Source organism: Podarcis liolepis, assembly GCF_965112155.1.
Source record: "Podarcis liolepis genome assembly, chromosome: 3".
Taxonomy (NCBI): Eukaryota; Metazoa; Chordata; class Lepidosauria; order Squamata; family Lacertidae; genus Podarcis; species Podarcis liolepis.
This window is the reverse complement of record NC_139557.1, coordinates 100,985,522-101,006,872: the sequence shown is the minus strand read 5'-3', so window position 1 is coordinate 101,006,872 and position 21,351 is coordinate 100,985,522. Positions and strand designations below refer to the sequence as shown.

The following is a 21,351-nucleotide window of genomic DNA, read 5'->3' as shown; positions in this document are numbered from 1 at the left end:
TGTTAAAAGAATTGCATAATATGTTTTATAAATGCATATAAAATATCAAGGTGGTGTACAACAATATATACAACAAAACATACAAAACCATATAAACAATGCAAAGTAATCATTAAAAATGATAATGTGAAGGACTAGGGGTGGTGTGGGTATACCTGGAGACATTGGGGCATGGCCAAGACACACTCCCAGTCTCTCTACAAACCGTTGCCTTCACATATCCAGACAGAACGCCAAAAAGGGGCTATAGTTTGCCTCTGGATCCAAAAAATTTAAATATGCAGTTTGAAATGATTTTCCAGTTCTAATTTTGAAGCCAGTTATGCTTTGCAGTAAGCACAGTTTACCCCACTCAAGATATCTTATTGTAAGCCAGCAAATGATGGAGGAAAGTGGCTTACAGGAAGGAAGGAAGGCTTGCAAACCTGAAGCTGGTCCTGGCAGCAAAACCACAATGGTGGTGACATTTGAGCAGCATCTACGATGCCACCGTCAAGTCTGTGACCATGCAGCTACAATCAATTTGTTTGTGTTTCAGCACCAGTCAGAACAGTCCTTAAAAATACACTTCTCAGATAGACTCCAACTTAATTGCTTACAGATGCCTGCTTCATAATCACTGACTCAACACACAAATTGCTTTCAACAGACTCTTAAATACCTTTCCCTAAATGCACTGTCATCTGCCCTTCGAACAAAAAGCAATTAGCCCCTTTATTTGTGCAGTTCATGAATCCATATCTTCATCTCTGTAGCTAGATTGTGGCTAGACTGCCCGTCTCCCCTCTTTATTTCCACTAATTTCTTTTGCAGTTAAAAACCACGAAGCAGCATTAATTGTCCGTGTCTCCCAATTCTGCAGCTAGAAATGGGACATGATATGCAAGGTCTCATACTCTAACCTTCACTTATAAAAGCTGAACTGATGAATAATTCACAGAGTTTCTAACTTTGCCTTAAAATGAGCCTTTTCCGACATAACAGTATTTCATAATAACTTTCAAGGTAAATCACACCATCTTTCCTAAGCATGTCTGCATGTGTTCAGATTTCCATCTTGTGGAAGGTGTTAATATGCTGTTGCAAGCCACCTCAATTTCTGAGCAGTGTGAGATTCCAGGAGTTCCAGGTGCCAGATCCCGGCCAATTATACATCAGTCTATAATAGCTGCCTTCCAGACCACATGCTGCCACAGGGTTGGACCAATCTTAATACCCACACTCCCCCATTGTGGGGCCCTTCTTCTCTGAGTAGGTCTTGCATGTTGGACCAAAGAACAGTGATGTTTGATCTTGTATCCAACATCCCTATTCATTTCACACCACCCACCTCACAACTAATTGTCAGGCTGCTATTATTATAGTTCAGCTGCACAGATTTGGGCACATACTCATAACAATATAAAACACAGAAACACATTGCACATTGCAATAAGTAAAATAAATCAAGAATGGGCTTTGGGACCATTATGTAGTCGCCATACTAACACCTTCTGGGGAAAGAAAATTATGGGTTGCCTTCAATGAAGTCCTATTCAGAGCAGTGTATCTGAAGAAGTGTGCATGCACACGAAAGCTCATACCAAGAACTAACTTAGTTGGTCTTTAAGGTGCTACTGGAAGCAATTTTTTTTTATTTTGACTATTCAGAGCAGAACGATTTAAATTAGTAAACTAAGTTAGCCATGCCCGTTAACTTCAGTGGGTCTACTCTGCGTAGCACTAGCACTGAATACCACCCCATATTTTGGAAGTGTTAAGAAATGCACATGTTTTAACATTTTTGTGGATTTTGTATACAATACATACAAACAGGGCTTTCCCCTCCCATATTATATTCAGTTATATAATCTGAACAATAGATTGAAGTGTGCCAAAAGAGAGAGAGCCCAAAGTGTATTCCTCCTTGAAATATACCTCACTATGGGAATGCTCATTATCCAAAATCTCAGTTATCCAAACATAAATAATTATACCCAAACCTCACTACACGAATGACTGATTCAGATATCTGTGCAGTTCTCTGCATTTTTCTGGTTGGCAGCAACCATTTCAGGCAGAAACCATGGCGGGAAGGAACTAAAGAACTATTTCCAGGGAACGTATTATGTTCAGATAGCAGGACCTGTGTGTATTTTAAACCACAGGTGGAAGGGCTGTCATATATACTTGAGACATTCCTTCTTCATGAAGCAAGAAGAAATGTAGGCTGAAATCCTTCACCCTGACACACTAACTTTCCATGCTCAAGGATTTATTGACTTTTTAAATGTGAAAGTCTTGGTTTCCGGGATGACAGCAACATCGCCCTGCACATTTGAAATGTGTCTAAAAGTATAAACTTGCATCTCCCAATGATCCAGGACTATGATGCATCGACTAATGTGTTTTCTATATATAGTCAAGAAAAGAGAAGAAGCAAAGGCGGGAGGGAGCAGAGTGACGCAGCCACAAGTGGAGAAACAGAGCAGAAGTGAGCGTTGCATCTGTTATTTGTCAGGAATCCTATGTGTTCCTGCGCACGTGTGCTTGGGAGTAAGCTACACCGAACTCGGTTAGACTTACTTCTAAGTAAGCATGCACAGGAAGTCTTGAGGGTGGAGTGTGGCAATGGATGAAAAAAGTATGGAGGAACTTAGTCAAGACTAGAGCAGGAAGGTATGGATCACAGAGATGCAACAGTCTCTGGTAGGGCTGGCTGATATATCAATATATCATCTAAAACCAGCTTGAAGCCCATGTTGTGATATCAGTTTCATAATTTTTGACCTGGCAATATATCACAAATCATGATGTGTGTATGTGTGTGTGTGTGCGCGCGCACACACAATGGCACCATCCTAAGATGTCAGAACTGAGTTCCTGTGAGTTCCCCTTGAAAAAAGCCTTGTGGTGATATAACGGAATAACATGATGTTTAGCTGGTAATCTATCGAAATGTTGAAACCCAGGTATCACACAGCCCTAGTCTCTGGTCCCAATTAGTCAGGACAGCAAAAACCTCTTCATTAGACCAGAAGTTTCCACTTATCGTGAGGAACAGCAGTCTTCCTTAATTCACAATCTTGCAAATGTAACAGCTCATGCACATTTTTAATAGCCTCCCTGCATACATAAACTCTCACAATGCAATCTTATTCCTGTCTACTCAGAACTAAGTCCTGTTAATTTCAACAGAACTTTCCTCCATATTAAAAAGGGTGTTTTGTTTTGTTTTTAATTTAAAGGAGACTATCTTTTTGTTTGCTTGCACTCCCTCCCTCCCTTTGATGAAAAAGGAGAGATTGGTGGGATGAGGGCCCCTTCTGTAGGGGTGGGGGTGGAGGGGAGAAGATTTAGCTGGCTGACCTCTGCTGAAATGGGAGGTTGGGTACTTTCCCAGGAAAGTAGAAGTAAGTTTAGTTGGACTCAGTGGGGCTTATGCACGCACAGATTCCACAGACCTCTGAGTGGGAAAGCAGATGCAACTTGACAAATAAATCACTTAAACTACTCATAAATTAGTTGAAAATATATTAAATATAATATATGGAAGTTTATTTAATACAGTGGTACCTCGGGTTAAGAACTTAATTCGTTCTGGAGGTCTCTTCTTAACCTGAAACTGTTCTTAACCCGAAGCACCACTTTAGCTAATGAGGTCTCCTGCTACCGCCATGCCGCCGCTGCACGATTTCTGTTCTCATCCTGAAGCAAAGTTCTTAACCCGAGGTACTATTTCTGGGTTAGCGGAGTTTGTAACCTGAAGCGTATGTAACCTGAAGCGTATGTGACCCGAGGTACCACTGTACTTTATTACATCTACCACTTCCTTATATTTTAAGGCCCTCCACGATTGCAGGGAGGTACGGTGGGATCCTCTGCTGCTTTGGGGGGGGGGCACAGCAAGGCCCTCCCCCACCGCAGATATATGTTGTGATATTTAGCTGGTTATATATTGTGATGTTGAAAACCAGATTATCGCCCAGCCCTGCTCCCAGGTAGGCAGATTTAGGATTGCAGAATGCCTGGCTTAAAAGCAAACTACAGTGGTGCCCCGCAAGACGAAAGGGTTTTCCGTTTTTGAGCTGCTTCACAAGACGAATTTCCCTATGGGCTTGCTTTGCAAGACGAAAACATATTGCGAGTGTTCTGATTTTTTTTCGCTCCCCCCTTTTTCTAAGCCGCTAAGCCGCTAATAGCCTTTTAGCCGCTAAGCCGCTAAGCCTTTAATAACCGCTAATCCGCTAAACTGCTAATAGCGCTAATCCGCTAATAAGGTTGCTTCGCAAGACGAAAAAACCGCTAGACGAAGAGACTCGCGGAACAGATTATTTTCGTCTTGTGAGGCACCACTGTACAGTATAAATGTTGGCATAACTTCTCTTCTTGGTCACTGAAAAGTATTCTTATGTGCCACTGATTTACAAGCTTGTATGGTGCAATGGGCTGTACCCAACATGACTCTTACTCAGAGAAGACCCACTAAAAAAAATGGGTAGAATATATTGCTCATGGCCATTAACTTCAACGGGTCTACTTGAGCATATTGCCAACAACATGTGCCCTAGGCCACCTCTCTCATAAGAAAAACAGTGTATTCGTTCTTCAAATATATGTTAAAAGAAGAAATGAAAGGGTCTTGTGCCATAAATCACAGAGGATGTTACTATGTAATAAAGGTCTTATTGAATTTATTTAAAAGTCAATTACATCTGAGAGATAAGCAAGCAGTTGTTTTCACCATGTCTCATGACCAGGAACTGTTTTATAGCAAGAACCCCATCAAATGGACTAGGTGCTATAAATAAAACATTTTTTCCCTTTGATGCTTAAGGTTATTTATAAAGAGCAGGTCAGTTACACAGTTTGCAAAAACCTTTAAAAAAAGACATGGAAGTCTTGTTTGTTCATAAACTGTCACATTACTTCTTGATACACTGACATGCATTCCACAGAAGTTGTGTCAATTCACACTGATTTCATTTCTCCTGGGTGAAGGCAATTCTGAATGGAGACCTAACAGCAGCTACTAAGTCAAGGTAGGGAAATTCCTCAGTTGGTGAATTACACTGTAGTCGTCACTACAATCCATGGAAAGTGTACTCACATGTTTCCAATGGTAGCTGTAGTTTGGGATGAAGGGGTGCAAAAGCAAGGTTGTGAATGAGCCAGGCTCCTAATAGCCACATCCCCACTTCCCCAAGACTGCCACTTCCAGACAAGATTCACACCTAGGATCTGCCTGCTACTGGCTGTATTTTGAAGATTAAGTCGCAACAACAGGAAACAGCTTATTTGACGTATGTTTGTTATGGCCACTTTTTATAATTCATAGCGACCACACAGATTGAAATGTCGTCATCATCATCATATTCTGACAAATAGGGAATGGCTGTCTCCACCTTTCCTAATGAGGCACCCAACATCCACAACCCTTCATCCAAGCCACTGCCACCATTTTGTGACAGCAAGGGATAGAGGTAATTCTACTTCTCCTGGATTGGCCTCAACATTCATGGGCATGGACCAAGTTTGGACAACTGAATCTCAGCTTAATAAGCAACATATGAATGGGTCATTTGGTTGTGTATGCAGCCTCGGGACTCCTCCCCTTGCGTGACCAAGTAAACAAACCAGGAAGTCTTCCATTAATTCAGGTGTCTTGAAGACTTTGTAATGTTAGCAGGCCTGTGCAATTCTCTGCATTTCTTCTTGAGTAGCCAGCAATTTTAATTATTGGTTCTGTTTTAATGGCTTTCATTGCTTCTTAACTTGCTGAAGTTTTGCAAGAAAACGGTATACATCTACTTTTATAAATAATAATAAAAATAGCCTGCACATTCAAAGCTGCATCAAAGCACATCAGACTTAAAAAGAAACAGGTACACCAAGTCAAAACTATAATGTGTTTTACCTTCTGCGAGCATATCTGGAACATCTGCTTGATATCTGGGACCTACTCTGATTTCTCCTTTGTCTGCTAGAAGTGTTTTCAACGATGGATCATATACCAGTGAATAGAAGAAAGTATCCTAAAAAAAAAAAAAGACATGTATTTTCCAAAGTACTATTAGTTCATGATAAATAAAACAACAGTACGTATTTCTGCATTTTAACACACATGCACCAAAAAAATGCTTGGACAGATCAGCCCATTTATGTTCCCTGGCAAGTTTTGCATAGGTCAGTTACATCCTATTTTCGAAAGATCCTTTTTTTAAAAAAATGCATTTATATTTTGGGCACTTTCCCCTAAAGTAAGCATTTATTCCCCTAAAATACACATTTCATATACTTTTCAATGCATTTTTACCATGGAACATTCATTATAATGTACCTAAACACACACAATTCAATGTAAATTTAAAGAATGGGGTAATCCAAATGCTGACAGCATTCCAATCTGTGAATAAATCCTGGGCAGATCAGGCTGGTTGCTATGAAATGTGGATGGAACAAATTTCTCTTTTTTAAATTATTTTATTTATATATTTTTAATAAATAAAAAATTCAACATTTCAAATTTAGCAATCAATCATTCCACCTACGACTTCCCCTCCCTCTCTCCCTCCATAACTCCCCCATAAAATTTCAATTTATGCTGCATATTACAATTACTCTATACCTTCAACTTATCACAAAAGAAAGTTCACCCTTCCTGCTGTCCTTAATCAACTCCTGTTTGAGTTTTAACATATTTACACTGAGTTTTTAAGTATTCTACAAACATTTTCCCATCTTCTTATCTCTAATTTTACACGTCAATTCTACATAGTCTATCAATTTCAGCTGTCATTCTTCTTTGTGTTTAATATTCGTGCTGCCGTTGTTACGTAAAAAAATATATGTATCTGTTTGTGGATGGATCAAATTTTCCTTCCCTCCCAAATCCTGAGTTAATCATATTAAAATTTAATCCTATATCACTGCGAAAATAATTAGGCAGGCAGAAAGAGACAGCCCATTTTCATTTGCAAAATTCTGGCTGAAAGTCAAAATGAACTGTTTCAGTATTGTTACAATAAAGCATCAATAATTCAAGAAACTAAACATTCCAAACAATAAACACAGACACAAATCATTTTCAACTTTAGCTATTCATATTATGCTACTTAGCAAAAGGATTATTTGGTTTTCCTAACAATCCGCAGGAAAAATCACAATACAAAAGGAAACCACATATAAAAAGGATGCTGAAAGTTATGAAAAATGTAGCATTACCTCTTTAATGAGATACGACAATACAGACTCTGTCTCATTCAGAAGTGCAACACTGCATTTCCCCCTATATAAACACACACAAAAATCAACAACATATTAATGATTTATAATGCCATTTTTTTTCAAGCAGTAAATGACAACAGATTAGTCAACCAAGTTCAAAATTTACAAATTTCAGTTAAATCAATTATTTTTAAACAGGAAATGGCCATGAATGCACCATGAGTAAACAGGATTCAGGAAAGGGTATACGTGTGAAGAAAGTACGGAAGTTCAGTATCATCGCAAATACAAATGAACTAAACACATTAATTATTTCTGCATAAAACTCAACATAGATTAAACATTTAAGGAAAAGGACAGAGGCCTTTAAAACGGTACAATCTTCATTTGAGGTGCACCCCACTTAAATGAATGTTTTCAAAACTGGCTGTAGTGAAGTTTATTCAAAACTAAGGTTATCGTTCAAATAACAGGCTCATGTAAAGCCCCCTTGGGATCCTGGCTGCATAGCTCTCTATGCCATATGTAGCCTCACTGCCTGAAAGATTACAAAAGTGGGGGGACATAAGAAGAGCCTACTGGATCAGGCCAATAGTCCATTTAGTTCAGAATCCTGTCTCCACAGTGGCTGATCAGATGCCTGAGGGAAGCCTGCAAGCTAGACAACAGCATTCTGAATAGGAAGCTGCCTTCTATTGAGTGAGATCATCATTCCACCTTGCTCAGTATTGTCCATGCTAAGTAGCAATAGCTCTCCATGGTTTAAGGCAGAAGGTCTCTCCCAGCCATACTGGGCATTGCACCTGGGACGTTCTTCTGCATGGAAAGCAGACGCTGTACCACTGAGATCCATCCCTTTCGACCCCCAGGAGGAGATCAGAAAGCTTTGCTGGAAAGGATGAGGATAACAGTTTTCCATCCAACAGAGTAGAAACAAAATGTGGGTTGTCTCCAAGGGCAGTAGGCCATTGAACACCCCAGATAATGTGTGTTTCTCTGGGCCATGGAGCAAAGGCAACGTAGCCTCTATTCATTTCTGAACTGAGGCCTGGGAGCCCAGCCCCTTGAACTGAACATCACCGAGACACAAACCATTTTAATTGAATAAAGACTGCAGATTGGCCAGAAAATGGCCCAGATAGTTACAGAGCTTCTGGGAAAGGGAAACAAGCCTCCACAGAAATTTCCATCCATTAAATGTGCACATATTTGGAATCCATTCTTACAAATACAGTGGTACCTTGGTAGTCGAACGGCTTGGCTCCTGAACACCGCAAACCTGGAAATGAATGTTCCAGTTTGTGAGCGTTTTTCAGAAGCCGAACATCAGATGAAGCTTCCGATTGAGTGCAGGAAGCTCCTGCAGTCAATCAAAAGCTGCGCCTTGGTTTTTGAGCCATTTCAGGAGTCAAACAGACTCCCAGAACAGATTAAATTAGAGAACTAGGGTACCACTGTACTGTACAGTGGATGCTCGAGTGCGAATGTGATCCATGCAGGATGCACGTTTGCAACCCACAGTGGTGCGTCTGCACACACGTGGCTTGCAATTCGGTGCTTCTGCACATGCGCGGCCACCGAAACCCAGAAGTAACCCATTCCAGTACTTCCGGGTTTCGGCAGGTGCATAACCTGAAAAAAATGCAACCTGAAGCGGCTGTAACCTGAGGTATGACTGTAATAGGTTAAGATCTGGTGAAGTACAATAACAGCTTTGTAAAGTATACAGTTTGGGATTTTATTCCCCTCCCCCCCCTTTACTTTCCCTTCTACATGGGTGCTGTTTCTTTTTATATCTCTCTTTTATTTACATCTCCTCATGTTTAGTGCACATATAATTATGTACTTTTTAAATTTCAATAAAGATGTCTGCGGGGAAATGAGCACAAAACGCCGCCAGGTCTAGTGGATCATGGCTGAAGCATGTGTGTGCATGTTCAAAGCTGAAACAAGCGAAGAATTCACATTGTCAAAGTGCTGAGTCATTTTTTCCCCTGGCCACCACTGCAAGAAGCAGTAAAAAGAACTGACTATTAGGTGGGTAACAGGGTGGCCACGTGGCACCAGTATGGTTAAAACAAGAGATTGCAAAAACTCCAAAAGGACCTCTGCAAATTGAAGGAATGAGCAGTAAAATGGCAAATGTGATTCAATGCAAGCAACTGTAAAGTGTTGCATGTAAGGAGTAAAATAATATTAATTTCACATACATGCTCATGGGGTCTGAACTGGAGGTGGCAAGCCAGGAGCAAGACCCTGGGGTCATAGCAGATAGCCTGATGATGGTGTTAGCCTAGTGTGTTGTGGTCATGAAAGAGGACAATTCTATGCTAGGGATCATTAGGAAAGGAATTGAAAACAAAACTCCCCAATATCATAATGCCATTACAGTGGTACCTCGGGTTACATACACTTCAGGTTACATATACTTCAGGTTACAGACTCCGTTAACTCAGAAATAGTACCTCGGGTTAAGAACTTTGCTTCAGGATGAGAACAGAAATCATGCTCCGGCCCCATTAGCTAAAGTGGTGCTTCAGGTTAAGAACTGTTTCAGGTTAAGAACGGACCTCTGGAACGAATTAAGTACTTAACCCAAGGTACCACTGTATACAAATCTATAATTTGGAGTACTGTGTGCAATTCTGGTTGCCTCACCTCAAAAAGGATATTGTTGAGTTGGAAAGGGTTCAGAAAAGGGAAGCCAAAAATGATCGATGGGATGGAGGAACGTTCCTCTGCGAAGGAACGCTGCAGTGTTGGGGACTTGCTAGTTTGCAGAAAAAGCAAGTAAGAGGCATCATGACAGAAGTTTGCAAATGTATGCATGACGTGGATAGAGAAAAGTTTTTATCCCTCTCTCATGACCCAAAACTTGTGGACAGCCAATGAAACTGACTGTTAGAAGATTTGGGACAGATGAAAGAAAGCACTTCTTCACACAAAGCAGAGTCACAAATATGGAACTTGCTCCCCGCAGGAGGCAGTTATGGCCACCAACTTGGATGGCATTAAAAGAGGATTGCACAGTTTCATGGAGGAGAAAGCTACCAACCATGATGGTTATGCTCTCTACCTCCACAGTTGGAGGCAAGCAAGGCTTCCAAATGCCAGCTGCTGGAAACTACAGGAGGAAAGAGAGATCTCGGGCTCATGTTCTGCTTGCTGGTTTCCCACAGACATCTGGTAGGCCACTGTGAGAACAGGTTGCCAGACCAGATGGGCCATTGGCCTGATCCAACAGGCTAAATGTGGAAAACAGCTTCTTGGGAGTATGGCTTACAGCACTTGAAAGAGGAGAAGTCAAAAGAAGAGCTCTCTTCTTTTTTTTTAATAAATTTTTATTAAGATTTTAAAGGTTACCAAAGATAATAAAAAACAATCAAAGAGAAAAACAAAAAAAAACAAAAAACAATACATATAAAGGAAAAAAATCATCAAAAAATAGAAAGAATAAAAGAAATAAAAAAACACATCAAACCTTTAACTCACTTGCTTACATTCACTTATTTCCTTGACTTCCTCACGCCTCCCATTTTTGTATTCTAATTCAATTCGATGTTCCAGCAAATCCTTGCAACTTATCCTACTAATTTATCTTAACTTACTATAATTCCCCTCTTTATATTCTAATTCATATAAATATTTCAACAAATCCTTAATATACTGTAAATTCCCATTCTCTCTTTCACTAATAGCCACCCACTTTTCCTTCCTTTAATCTTATTTCCAGTAATACTTATAATCTATACTTATTCTAAAAACATTTCCCCTAGGGTCAAAAAAAGATTCAATTCCACCATTCCCCCATCTCTCTTTAAAAAGAAAAAAAAGAAAAAAGAAAAAAGAAACCAGACAAATTATATACACTTTAAATTCCCAATTTTTCCACCAGATCCCCATCCTGGTTTCGGCCCCTAGCAATAGTTCCACAAAAGAAGAGCTCTCAAATGGACTTACAAAACTACAGCGCTGAGATTTTTAGATTTCCTGTCTCTCTGCTTACATCATTATCATTCCAAATAAGTGACTCCCTACTAGTTTTTCGGGCTTGTTGCTGACCAGATGTTGTCGTCTGGCCTACGGGATTTTTAGAATGTCTTTATTATTATTCAAGGGAATAACATCTGCAGTGCTTAGCCGCTCCAAAAATTCTTTCAGTGTCTTCTTTTGATTCAGTTATTGTTACTGTTATGAAACTTCACTAGCAATCTAAAAGTGAATGCCCATTTGTAAGTGGATTTTGTTCAACAAAACACTGCTGTTTCAGATCTAATTTGAATGTCAAGTGATGCATTGATGATCTATTTAAAATATAAATCCAGGGTTGTACTCTCACTCTTGGAAAATTTCAATAAGACTATATTCAAATGATTAAAGGTGGCTAGGAAGAGGAGATCGCCTATTGTGAACATTAAATAAATCTATTAAAAACACTGGAATATTGACAAATTTCTCCCATTCACCAGGTGTCTTGATAATTAGTAAGAAGACATCAGAAATAATGTTCACTGGAGATGTACAGCAAAATATATACCACTCAATTATTATTTTCAGAATAACTTTCATTTATTTATATCACACCATTTTTTCCAAGGCAGATCACAACAGATTTATAAAGCAAATGCAATATTACAAAGTTCATACTGTAGAAAAGGGAATCACACAACTATGGGGGGGTCACCATCGAAAAGGCCCTGGAAATATTAATATTAGCAACAACTTTAAACAAGCAAACAAAACCCTGTTGTACAAGCTTGGGTAGCTACCTTTTTTGACCCGAGGGCTTCATTCACCCTTCACTATCTCCCAGGTGCCACGTGCCAATAGTGGGTGTGACCAAAACTGGATAAGTCTCACCCCATACTCTCTCATATGCACACGCAAACAAACACACACACACACACACACAGAGAGAGAGAGAGAGAGAGAGAGAGAGAGAGAGAGAGATTCTCCTCCTCAACTGATCTGACCCATGTAATTATTATTTATTATTTATTTATTAAATTTGTATAGCGCCCTATCCCTATAGATATCAGGGCAGTTCACAACATAAAATTGCAATATAAGAACCGCAAAACACATGATAAAAATAAGAACAGAAACAAGCCAAGAATCCCTCCCCCCGCCCTTCCACAACGTATTTTAAAGATCATTGGATGTCAATCAGCCAAAGGCCTGGTTAAATAGGAACATTTTCGTCTGGCACCAACTGAACCTCCCTGGGGAGAGCATTCCATAAATGCGGCACAAATTAGTTGCTGCCATTGCTCTGCTCATAAAACAATTAATCTGCTGACTGGGGAATGAGATGGTTTGTGTACCCATCAGGGTGCTGTACTTCGTACTTTAAACAAACAAACAAACAATGCCACTGCTGCCCAACTTGGTTGGGTCTTGGGGTGGGGACAGAAAAACCAGCTGGGCCGTTTGGGGCTTTAAATGCTAATATTAAATTAAATTATTTAGGAATTACAATAGGGCTGCCATACATCCGGTATTTTCTGGACATAGCCGGGATTCATCGGGGCGCAAATGGCGTCCAGGCGTATGGCAGCCTATATTGGAAGTGGGGGGGGGTGGCGATTTCCCCCTAAATATAAAAAAGGTAAAAACTTCACTATAGTAATTTCAGATACTGTTTGGGAGGACAAATCACAAGTGCAGGTTCACACCAGCACCAGGACCAGGGGAGGAATGAAGCAGCCACTGTACCCACATGCTGCACTGTACCCATATGTGAACAAGGCATTTGCCCATTGCCTATCTAAGATTAATCTCCATATTATCACATTTTCTTTTCCTCTGCTCTTTTTGGCTTGGGACACAGACAGATCTTAGTACCTGCTGGATTTTGTATTCCTGAACCCCCACCCCCCACAAAATGTAGGGGCAACCATGGTTTTCACTTTGCGACCTGAAATCTATTTTGCATCCCGCAAAAGAAAAGAAAAAGAATTCTGGAGAATTCTCAAAAACTGGCTCGTTACCTTGTGACAGTTACCGTATTTTTCAGTGTATAAGACATGGGTTTTCCCCTAAAAAATAATGTCCAAATTTTTGGGGTGTCTTATACACGGGGGGCATCTCCCCCCCCCCCATTTTCTTAAACCAAGTCCCCAAAAATAGGGATTGTCTTAAACATTGGGGCAACTTATAGACAGAAAAATACTGTAGTTAGTCCTAATAAAGGCATTGGTCTGCTGTGGTATTTTTTTAACAATTAAAAGGAGCTTTCAAAGCATCACATACCAGTTTCAAAGTCAGAAAATTCTCCACAGCACAGGTAATATTGTGCTTACCTATGAAGCCTCCAGAAATGAATTACTGCGGGGGGGTATGGTTGTTTTAAATAAACCACTTCCATCTGAAATCTGTGTTTTAGTTAGTTTAGTTATTGGCCTAGGTACATGTGTTCTGTGCCTAAAAGCAAGCAGCAACTAAGACAAAAATAATCACAAGAGTCCCCTGTGGTCTTAAAAATCAATGATACTGAGCCAAGGGGGTGGGGAGTAGAGCATTTGTTATTCTGTATGTGGGCTTGGCTGGTAAAATCTTAACCATCAAGGCTGCATTCTAACCTCCCCCACCGAATTGACTTAGAAGGATACTGTACTGATCATTAAGCTAATTGCTAGATCTCCATCTGATATTCTGTCTCACACAGTTGCAATTAAAAATATCATTGGTCATCAGGATTGATTTTTGTAAATGAAAACAATTAAATGGTCCGACTGGGATTATTGACGTTTCGCAATAAATGCATTTAACATTATTTAAATTTAGCTCAATAAGCTTGTTAATTTGAAAACCTGCTTGCTTTTTAAAAACCAGTTCCATCCTCAAGATTACATAAAGGCTATTTGCTCGAGGCAGTTCCTGCAGCGCTTAACTTCCTTATTCTTCTTTTTCGTTAACATGACCCCCTGAGAGATTCAAATCTTATTTTAAACCAGGATGTTTGAGGATAAATGGAACAGAAAAGCAAACATCCATTATACCAAGGGATATTGGCCTTAAAGTAATGGCAATAGAAACATTAGTCAAACAGAAGGCTGCGCATGCAGAATGGTGCAAGTTAGTGGGCCATTTGAATCAAAGGAGAAGTACCTAGAATGCGTCTGACTTTCCTACGGAAAAATTAATGGGGCTTAGAAGCACTTCAGGAGTGTACTTTGCACTGGGCATTTTAGGCTGAGAAAGCAAGAGAACTTTGATGTTTTAAATCAATAATACTGCCTTAAAATGAAAGGGATTTCAACTTCCTTGTTAACGCCCTGGATTTAAAAAAGAGGACAAATTAAAGACATCAATCAAATACTAGACTAAGGAAAGCCAACTTCTGTACTCCCGGCGGTTGCTAAGGTTCTGGTTTCAAGAAAGCAAGGAGAGATCAAGAGGGTCACACCCAATGTGTGCTCCTGTTCCCAAACTCCAGAATTTATGATCCAACGATAAATAGCTGCAGATGACGGACAGAGGTTGCCCACAACTTTCCCTACAGCTACCGAAGGTAATTGAACTGATTTATATAAACTTTTTTATTTTAACCTAACATTAGAAGAGGGACACGGGAGGCGCTGTGGGTTAAACCACAGAGCCTAGGACTTGCTGATCAGAAGGTCGGCGGTTCAAATCCCCGCAACGGGGTGAGCTCTCATTGTCCGATCCCAGCTTCTACCAACCTAACAGTTCGAAAGCATGTCAAAGTGCAAGTAGATAAATAGGTACCGCTCCAGCGGGAAGGTAAAAGGCGTTTCCGTGTGCTGCTCTGGTTTCGCCAGAAGCGGTTTAGTCATGCTGGCCACATGAGCTGTCTGCGGACAAACACCGGCTCCATTGACCAATAAAGCGAGATGAGTGCCGCAACCCCAGAGTCGGTCACGACTGGACCTAATGCTCAGGGGTCCCTTTACCTTTTTAACATTAGAAGATGCATGCAAATGTAAGAAGAGTCCTGCTGGGTCAGGCCAGTGCCCCACCCAGTTCGACATCCTGCTCTCACAGTGGCCAACTAGGCGCTTATGGGAAGTTTGCAAGCAAGACCTGAGGTGTAACAACATTTTCTCCGCTTCTGACTCCCAGGAACTGATATTTGGAGACATTCTCCCTCTGGTAGCGGCAGCAGAACACAGCCACTGAAGGCCTCATCTTCCATGGATGCCGAATCCTCTGGTGACCATCACTACATCTTGTGACGGTGAGTTCCACAGTTTAACTCTGTGCTGCTTGGAGAAGTACTTCATTTTTTTCTGTTCTGAAACGTCCAACACTCAGCTTCACTGGATGGTTTTGGGTTCTAGTATTCCCCTCCACCCCCCTTTCTCCACACCACGCATAAACTTATAGACTTCTACTTTGTCCCACCTCCTTACTTTACTTCTTTGTAAAAAATGTCCCAAATGTTGTGACATTTGTCACTGGGGAGCTGCTCCGTTCCCTGGGTGATTTCAGTTGCCCTTTTCTAAAAATTTCCAGCTCTACAATATTCTTTTTGAGGAAGCAAGCAGAATCATGCACAGTATTTCAAGTATGGCTTCATTACCGATTTCTATACTGATCTTATGACAATGGGCAGTTTTATTTTCAATTCCTTTCCTAATGATCCCTAACACAGAGAATTCGCCTTTTTCACAGCTGCCACACACTGGCTGAGCATCTTCATCTATTCAGCACAAGCACAGCATTACTCCCGGTTAGTCATCGCCACTGACTGGTCAGGCTCCCCAGGAGAATATACGTAATATTAGGATTTAGTTATTTATAAGCCCCAATGTGCATCACTTGGTACTTGCTTAAAGTGAATCGGCTAGTTTACTGCCCGCTCTCCTACTTTGGAGAGATCCTTTTAGAGCTCCTTGCAATCCGTTTTTGTTTTAGCTGCCTTGAACAATTTGGTACGATCAGCACATCTTGTTACCCCTAACTATAGATCCTTAATGAGCAACTTAAAAAGCACAGTTCCAGCAGTGATCCTTGCGGAAATCCACTTTCTGCATCCCTGTCCACTTATTCTTACTCTCTTCTTCCTGCTCCTCAATCAGTTTCTGATCCATAGGAGGACCTTATTTCATGACTGGCAAGCTTACTCTCACTTCTATGTCTTTCCAAGTGGTACAGCATTTTCTCCCTGTAGTGTTTAACTGCAGCATTGCAAATCACTATAACGCATATTGTCTGAAAAATACACCCCGTGTCCTGGATGGACTGCAACTTATACCTTTCTCCAGAAGAATCTTGTGTGCTTTTACTTCTACATTATTGGAAATGAAACTTTACAAAACGCATAGAAATATATTTCAGTTATATATAAAATAATGCAAACATGTCATTTGTCCCCATGTTATTTTCCCAGTTAAAATCTATAGCTATTTCCCAGATCAGGGTGTGCTGTGTGTGTGTGTGTGTGTGTGTGTGTGAGAGAGAGAGAGAGAGAGAGAGAGAGAGAGAGAGAGAGAGAAAGAAAGATCTCAGATGGCCAAATGCAGGTGGAAAAGGGTTCTATTCTCCCTCCTTACTAGTTCCTCTGAACAAAGTAGCACTTAGCCTGGCCTTTAAATTGCAGTGTACTCTGATTGCTTGCAAGCTCACGTAAGTGCAAGCAACCTCTCCACAGCCATTTGCTACGACATATTCCGCCAGGCTAGGGTGCAAAAAATATTGGCAGAACTTCCTCTTCCATACTGTGCAGACGATTCCTGTCTTGCAGGGGGCGTTGCACTAGATGACCCTCATGGTCCCTTCCAACTCTACAACTGGTTATTTTTAATTATTATTTAGAATATTCCTATTCCGCTCCTATCATAACCAATCCCAGGGTGGGGTACAATATAATTAAAAACTCATGGAAAGTAAGCAATCACAGTAAGAAATCCACTTAATAATAGATAAGCCCCTGCAATAACTAACTAAAACTAATTACACTTCAAACGCAACAGATAAATAAATAAGATTTCCACTTGGCACCTTTCAGTGTTTCCATCTTTCAGGATCTTTCATCTTTTTCTGTTTAAAAGTTACAGCGCCCCTTTCCTATTTAATTGAATTCACACTGTCAGTTTAGCTCTCATGCGCTTCTGCCACAATAGGATTCACAGTTGGATCAGCTAGAATTACTGGTGGCAGATGCAGCTGGTTCTCCCACTTAGGATGCTGAAACAGACAGTGAGAAAGTACAGTTATCCTCCTGGGGAAGAGTAGCCGGGGCTGAGCATGCTTTTAAAGTGGCAAAATACTCCACCCACCCACCCTTTACTTATTGCATTGGATTTTGGAATGGGAACTAATTTTTATTCTCAGTCTCAGGGGAAGAAAAAAGAGAGAGGCTGCTATATTCCAAGCCCCAATCGAGTGGCAATGAAAACTAATGTTTTGTATTCCTATTAAATATACGTGTGTGTATCCTTAATAAATGACCACCTATTTGTTTATTTGTTTTCTTAGTAAAGTTTCATGAGCCCACACCAGTACTAAGAAGAATTCATAAAGACTTCACCTCATGTCCCATTCCAAACCACAAAGGAACTTTTTTACACACACACACACAATTAGCCTAGATTCAGGTAGGTGGCTCTGTTGGTCTGACGCACTCGAAATATATAAAAAAATTGTCCAGTAGCACCTTAGTAAAGGTAAAGGGACCCCTGACCATTAGGTCCAGTCGTGACCGACTCTGGGGTTGCAGCGCTCATCTCGCTTAACTGGCCGAGGGAGCCGGCGTACAGCTTCTGGGTCATGTGGCCAGCATGGCTAAGCCACTTCTGGCGAACCAGAGCTGCACATGGAAACGCCGTTTACCTTCCCGCCAGAGCGGCACATCTACTTGCACTTTGATGTGCTTTCGAACTGCTAGGTTGGCAGGAGCAGGGGCCGAGCAACGGGAGCTCACCCAGTCGCGGGGATTTGAACCGCCAATCTTCTGATCGGCAAGTCCTAGGCTCTGAGGTTTAACCCACAGCGCCACCCACGTCCCTTAGAGACCAACTAAGTTTGTTCTGGGTATAAGCGTTCGTGTGCATGCACACTTCTTCAGATACACAATTAGCCTAGATAGGCTAGGATAGCATCACAATCTCTCAACATCCAATGGGCACAGCCATACCCAGAATGGATCTGTCTAACTAGAATTCCCTAATACCATGCCAGGAACTACAAGTAACAATTAATGCCTTTCTGCAAGCTTTCTTTCAATCAGCTTCTCCCCATGCCATAAGCCAAAGAGCCCCAAGCATCAATGATACAGAATTTTTAATTAGCCATTCAATGTCCCAATACTAGGCATAATTAAAAAAAAAAAAATCTTGGGCATCCCATACAACAGGACTTCCAACTTTGTTTTCCAAACACCACACTCCCCCGAGCCACATAAAAAGGTTGTTTTCAACATTCTGGAAGTCGCGACAGTACAGAGGAGCTGCTGTTCAAAGGTACTGTGAAAAGCTCATGGGCACACAAACCCACAAAAATGCATAAAGCAGAATACTGCATCAGGCCCAAAGCCAACATTTTTATGCACTGTTCAGCAAAAAACAATACCTACCAGTCAATTAATATATTTTAAAATCGCTCATCAGAATCCTCCATGCAATCATACTAATTTTTCTAGGAATGTTTTTGCTGAGCTATTGTACTCAGCTACTGGCAAAAGAAAACACTGAATGCAACCCAAAATGCAATTCAACAATTGTATAGAGATGGGAAAGAAACGAGGGAAACAGCTGCTGAAAACCTGCTGGGCAGATGTAGCGATGGAGACAAGAGCCTTTCATTTCTGCCCACTGAGTTAGCAGCAGGAGCTATGGCTAGGAGGTAGAGTGTTCATGACTCTAATTGCTTTCCCCAGCAGCTTCTTACCTGATGTGTGTTGCAGGAAGAGACTCATATTGGCGAGACAGAAAAAGCTCTCTGTGTTTCAGTTGATGTTTCTGTTTATCAGTCAAATCTACTTCTTTGGGAATTTCACATTCTTCTTCAACTTCTTCTACACAAAGGAGGAAAAGGGAAGACTGGTGTTACCTTCAGTTCCACACTTTCAGGCAGATTTTTCAACCCATACACCTTGCTCCTTTCATTTCTGCAGAACAACATGGAAACAACCAAATGTGCTCTGCATAGAAAGTAACTTTTCAGGGCTGGGGGGGGGGGGGAGAGATAATCAATTTAAAGGCATGCCTTGCTTCTTGAAGACGGCAAAAGAAGGACCTCATCTATACCTCACTCTGAAAGATCAGTCTTCTATTAAAATCAGGTTTCCAGTATATTGATGTACACAGATTTACTGCAAGTAGTTTTCAATACCTTGGTAGATATATATCATCTTTCTGGCAAGTTACTCAAGTTACTTGCATTAAAACATAACCGGCAATTGTCTTTGGCAGTGACCTTGATTATTATAAAAATAGCCTATCCTTTTCTGTACATTTTCTGAATCTGTAACCATATACACTCAGTTTTAAATTTGCCACCATACTATGCATGAAATTTAAAACTCTAAGCATGTTCAGTTTTCCTATCTACAGCCTACCTGTGGTCCCTTAGGGCCTCTGTTCAAATATTGAATGTCGTGGTATTCAACTAAGTCCAATTCGGAGTAGATCAATTAAAATTAATAAATCTAATTAGTCAGGTCCATTAACTTCAATAGATATAATTTGAGTAGTACCTACATTGAATACCACCCTTGATTCCAAAAAATGACACTTTTGCCAAGATCCAGAGTATGATTTCAGTCTCATGATCTGCTTCTCCTACTTCCTCATCATGAAAAGAAGTTTATGAGCCAGTTTGTACAATCATTTTACAGCTGATTAAACTGAGATACTCACAAACCATTTGCTTGAGCAGAGAGCCCCTTTGCTCTACACACTTTGCGTGAGCCTCAGTTAAACCAAGGAACATCTAATTAATCATAGCCCAGGAACAAACCAGGATATTAAATGAATCTTCAAACTGATACACTTTGCCAAAGTATAATCATTTGAATGTGACCAATGAATAAACAGAAATCCTGTAAAGACGAGAATGAAGAAGCAGCAACTAACCCTACAACCTTGTCATCCAAGTTGATTAACCTGCTTCAGGGCTGTGTCCCTTCAAGCTAAAGGTGAATGGTTTTTTTCTTAATTCAAAAAAACCCCGCTGTACATAGAAAACTAATATGTTGGGGCAGAGGTAGGGAACTTGTTGCTGGACTCCAATTCTCACCATCCCGGACTACTGGCCATGCTGGCTGAAGCTGATGGGAGGTAATATCTAACAACATCTAGAGGCACCGTGTTGGCTATCCTTAGAACGATGGCCCAGCAATGTGTCACCAACCTAGGGCCCACAGGTCGTTTGACCGGCCCACAAGCCGCCCCCGAAATGAGTTGCCCGCTTGCGCGCTGCACTAAACCGCATAGCATGGCGTGGGGACTCACTTCCGCAGTGCCAGGAATCGCGTCTAAGCACTCACCGGAAATCACACAGGACCGATCCGGCCCAGGCATGATATACCTTGCCAACCCCTGGCCTAAATGGATAATAGCTTCATATACATGAAGTAGAGAAAGAAAGTTTGTAAGTGACAGGCAAGATTCAGAACTTTCACTCACACCATTAGAACTATATGTGATGGGATCGATCAAAGTACCATGAGCAAAACTTAAATTATCACTTGTGTTATTCTGCAAGCACTATTGGAAGAGTTCACATGTTTACAGTGGTACCTCGGGTTACAGACGCTTCAGGTTACATACGTTTCAGGTTACAGACTCCGCTAACCCAGAAATATTACTTCAGGTTAAGAACTTTGCTTCAGGATGAGAACAGAAATCGTGCTCCGGCGGCGCAGCAGCAGCAGGAGGCCCCATTAGCTAAAGTGGTGCTTCAGGTTAAGAACAGTTTCAGGTTAAGAAGAGACCTCCGGAACGAATTAAGTACTTAACCCGAGGTATCACTGTATTTGGTTTGTATATTTACAGCCTGCCCTTCAACAAATCAGATTCTACTATCAGAATACTCAACGCAGTCGTATTATAGAAAAACCAGCCGTCTCATATACCCAATGTTGCCTGGGAATTCCAACAAACCAAAAAAATCAATGCAGGTTCATGCCGCCATCTTGATTCAAAATGGCATTCAGCTGTATCCAAACATAAGAACAAA

At 40.9% G+C, this 21,351-nt stretch overlaps 1 protein-coding gene across 5 annotated transcripts in view; it reads right to left on the bottom strand.

The window, feature by feature from the left end:
• The window catches only part of MTA3 (metastasis associated 1 family member 3), a 121,206-nt gene that overhangs the window by 74,165 nt on the left and 25,690 nt on the right, over positions 1–21,351 (bottom strand). For all 5 annotated transcript variants that reach the window (XM_083494385.1, XM_083494386.1, XM_083494387.1 and 2 more), the window contains exons 4-6: positions 19,060–19,186; positions 7,204–7,267; positions 5,897–6,014 (exon numbers count right to left, since the gene is read on the bottom strand). In XM_083494385.1, coding sequence (XP_083350511.1) covers positions 5,897–6,014; positions 7,204–7,267; positions 19,060–19,186 — 309 coding nt within the window. The remainder of the gene's footprint in view (positions 1–5,896; positions 6,015–7,203; positions 7,268–19,059; positions 19,187–21,351) is intronic.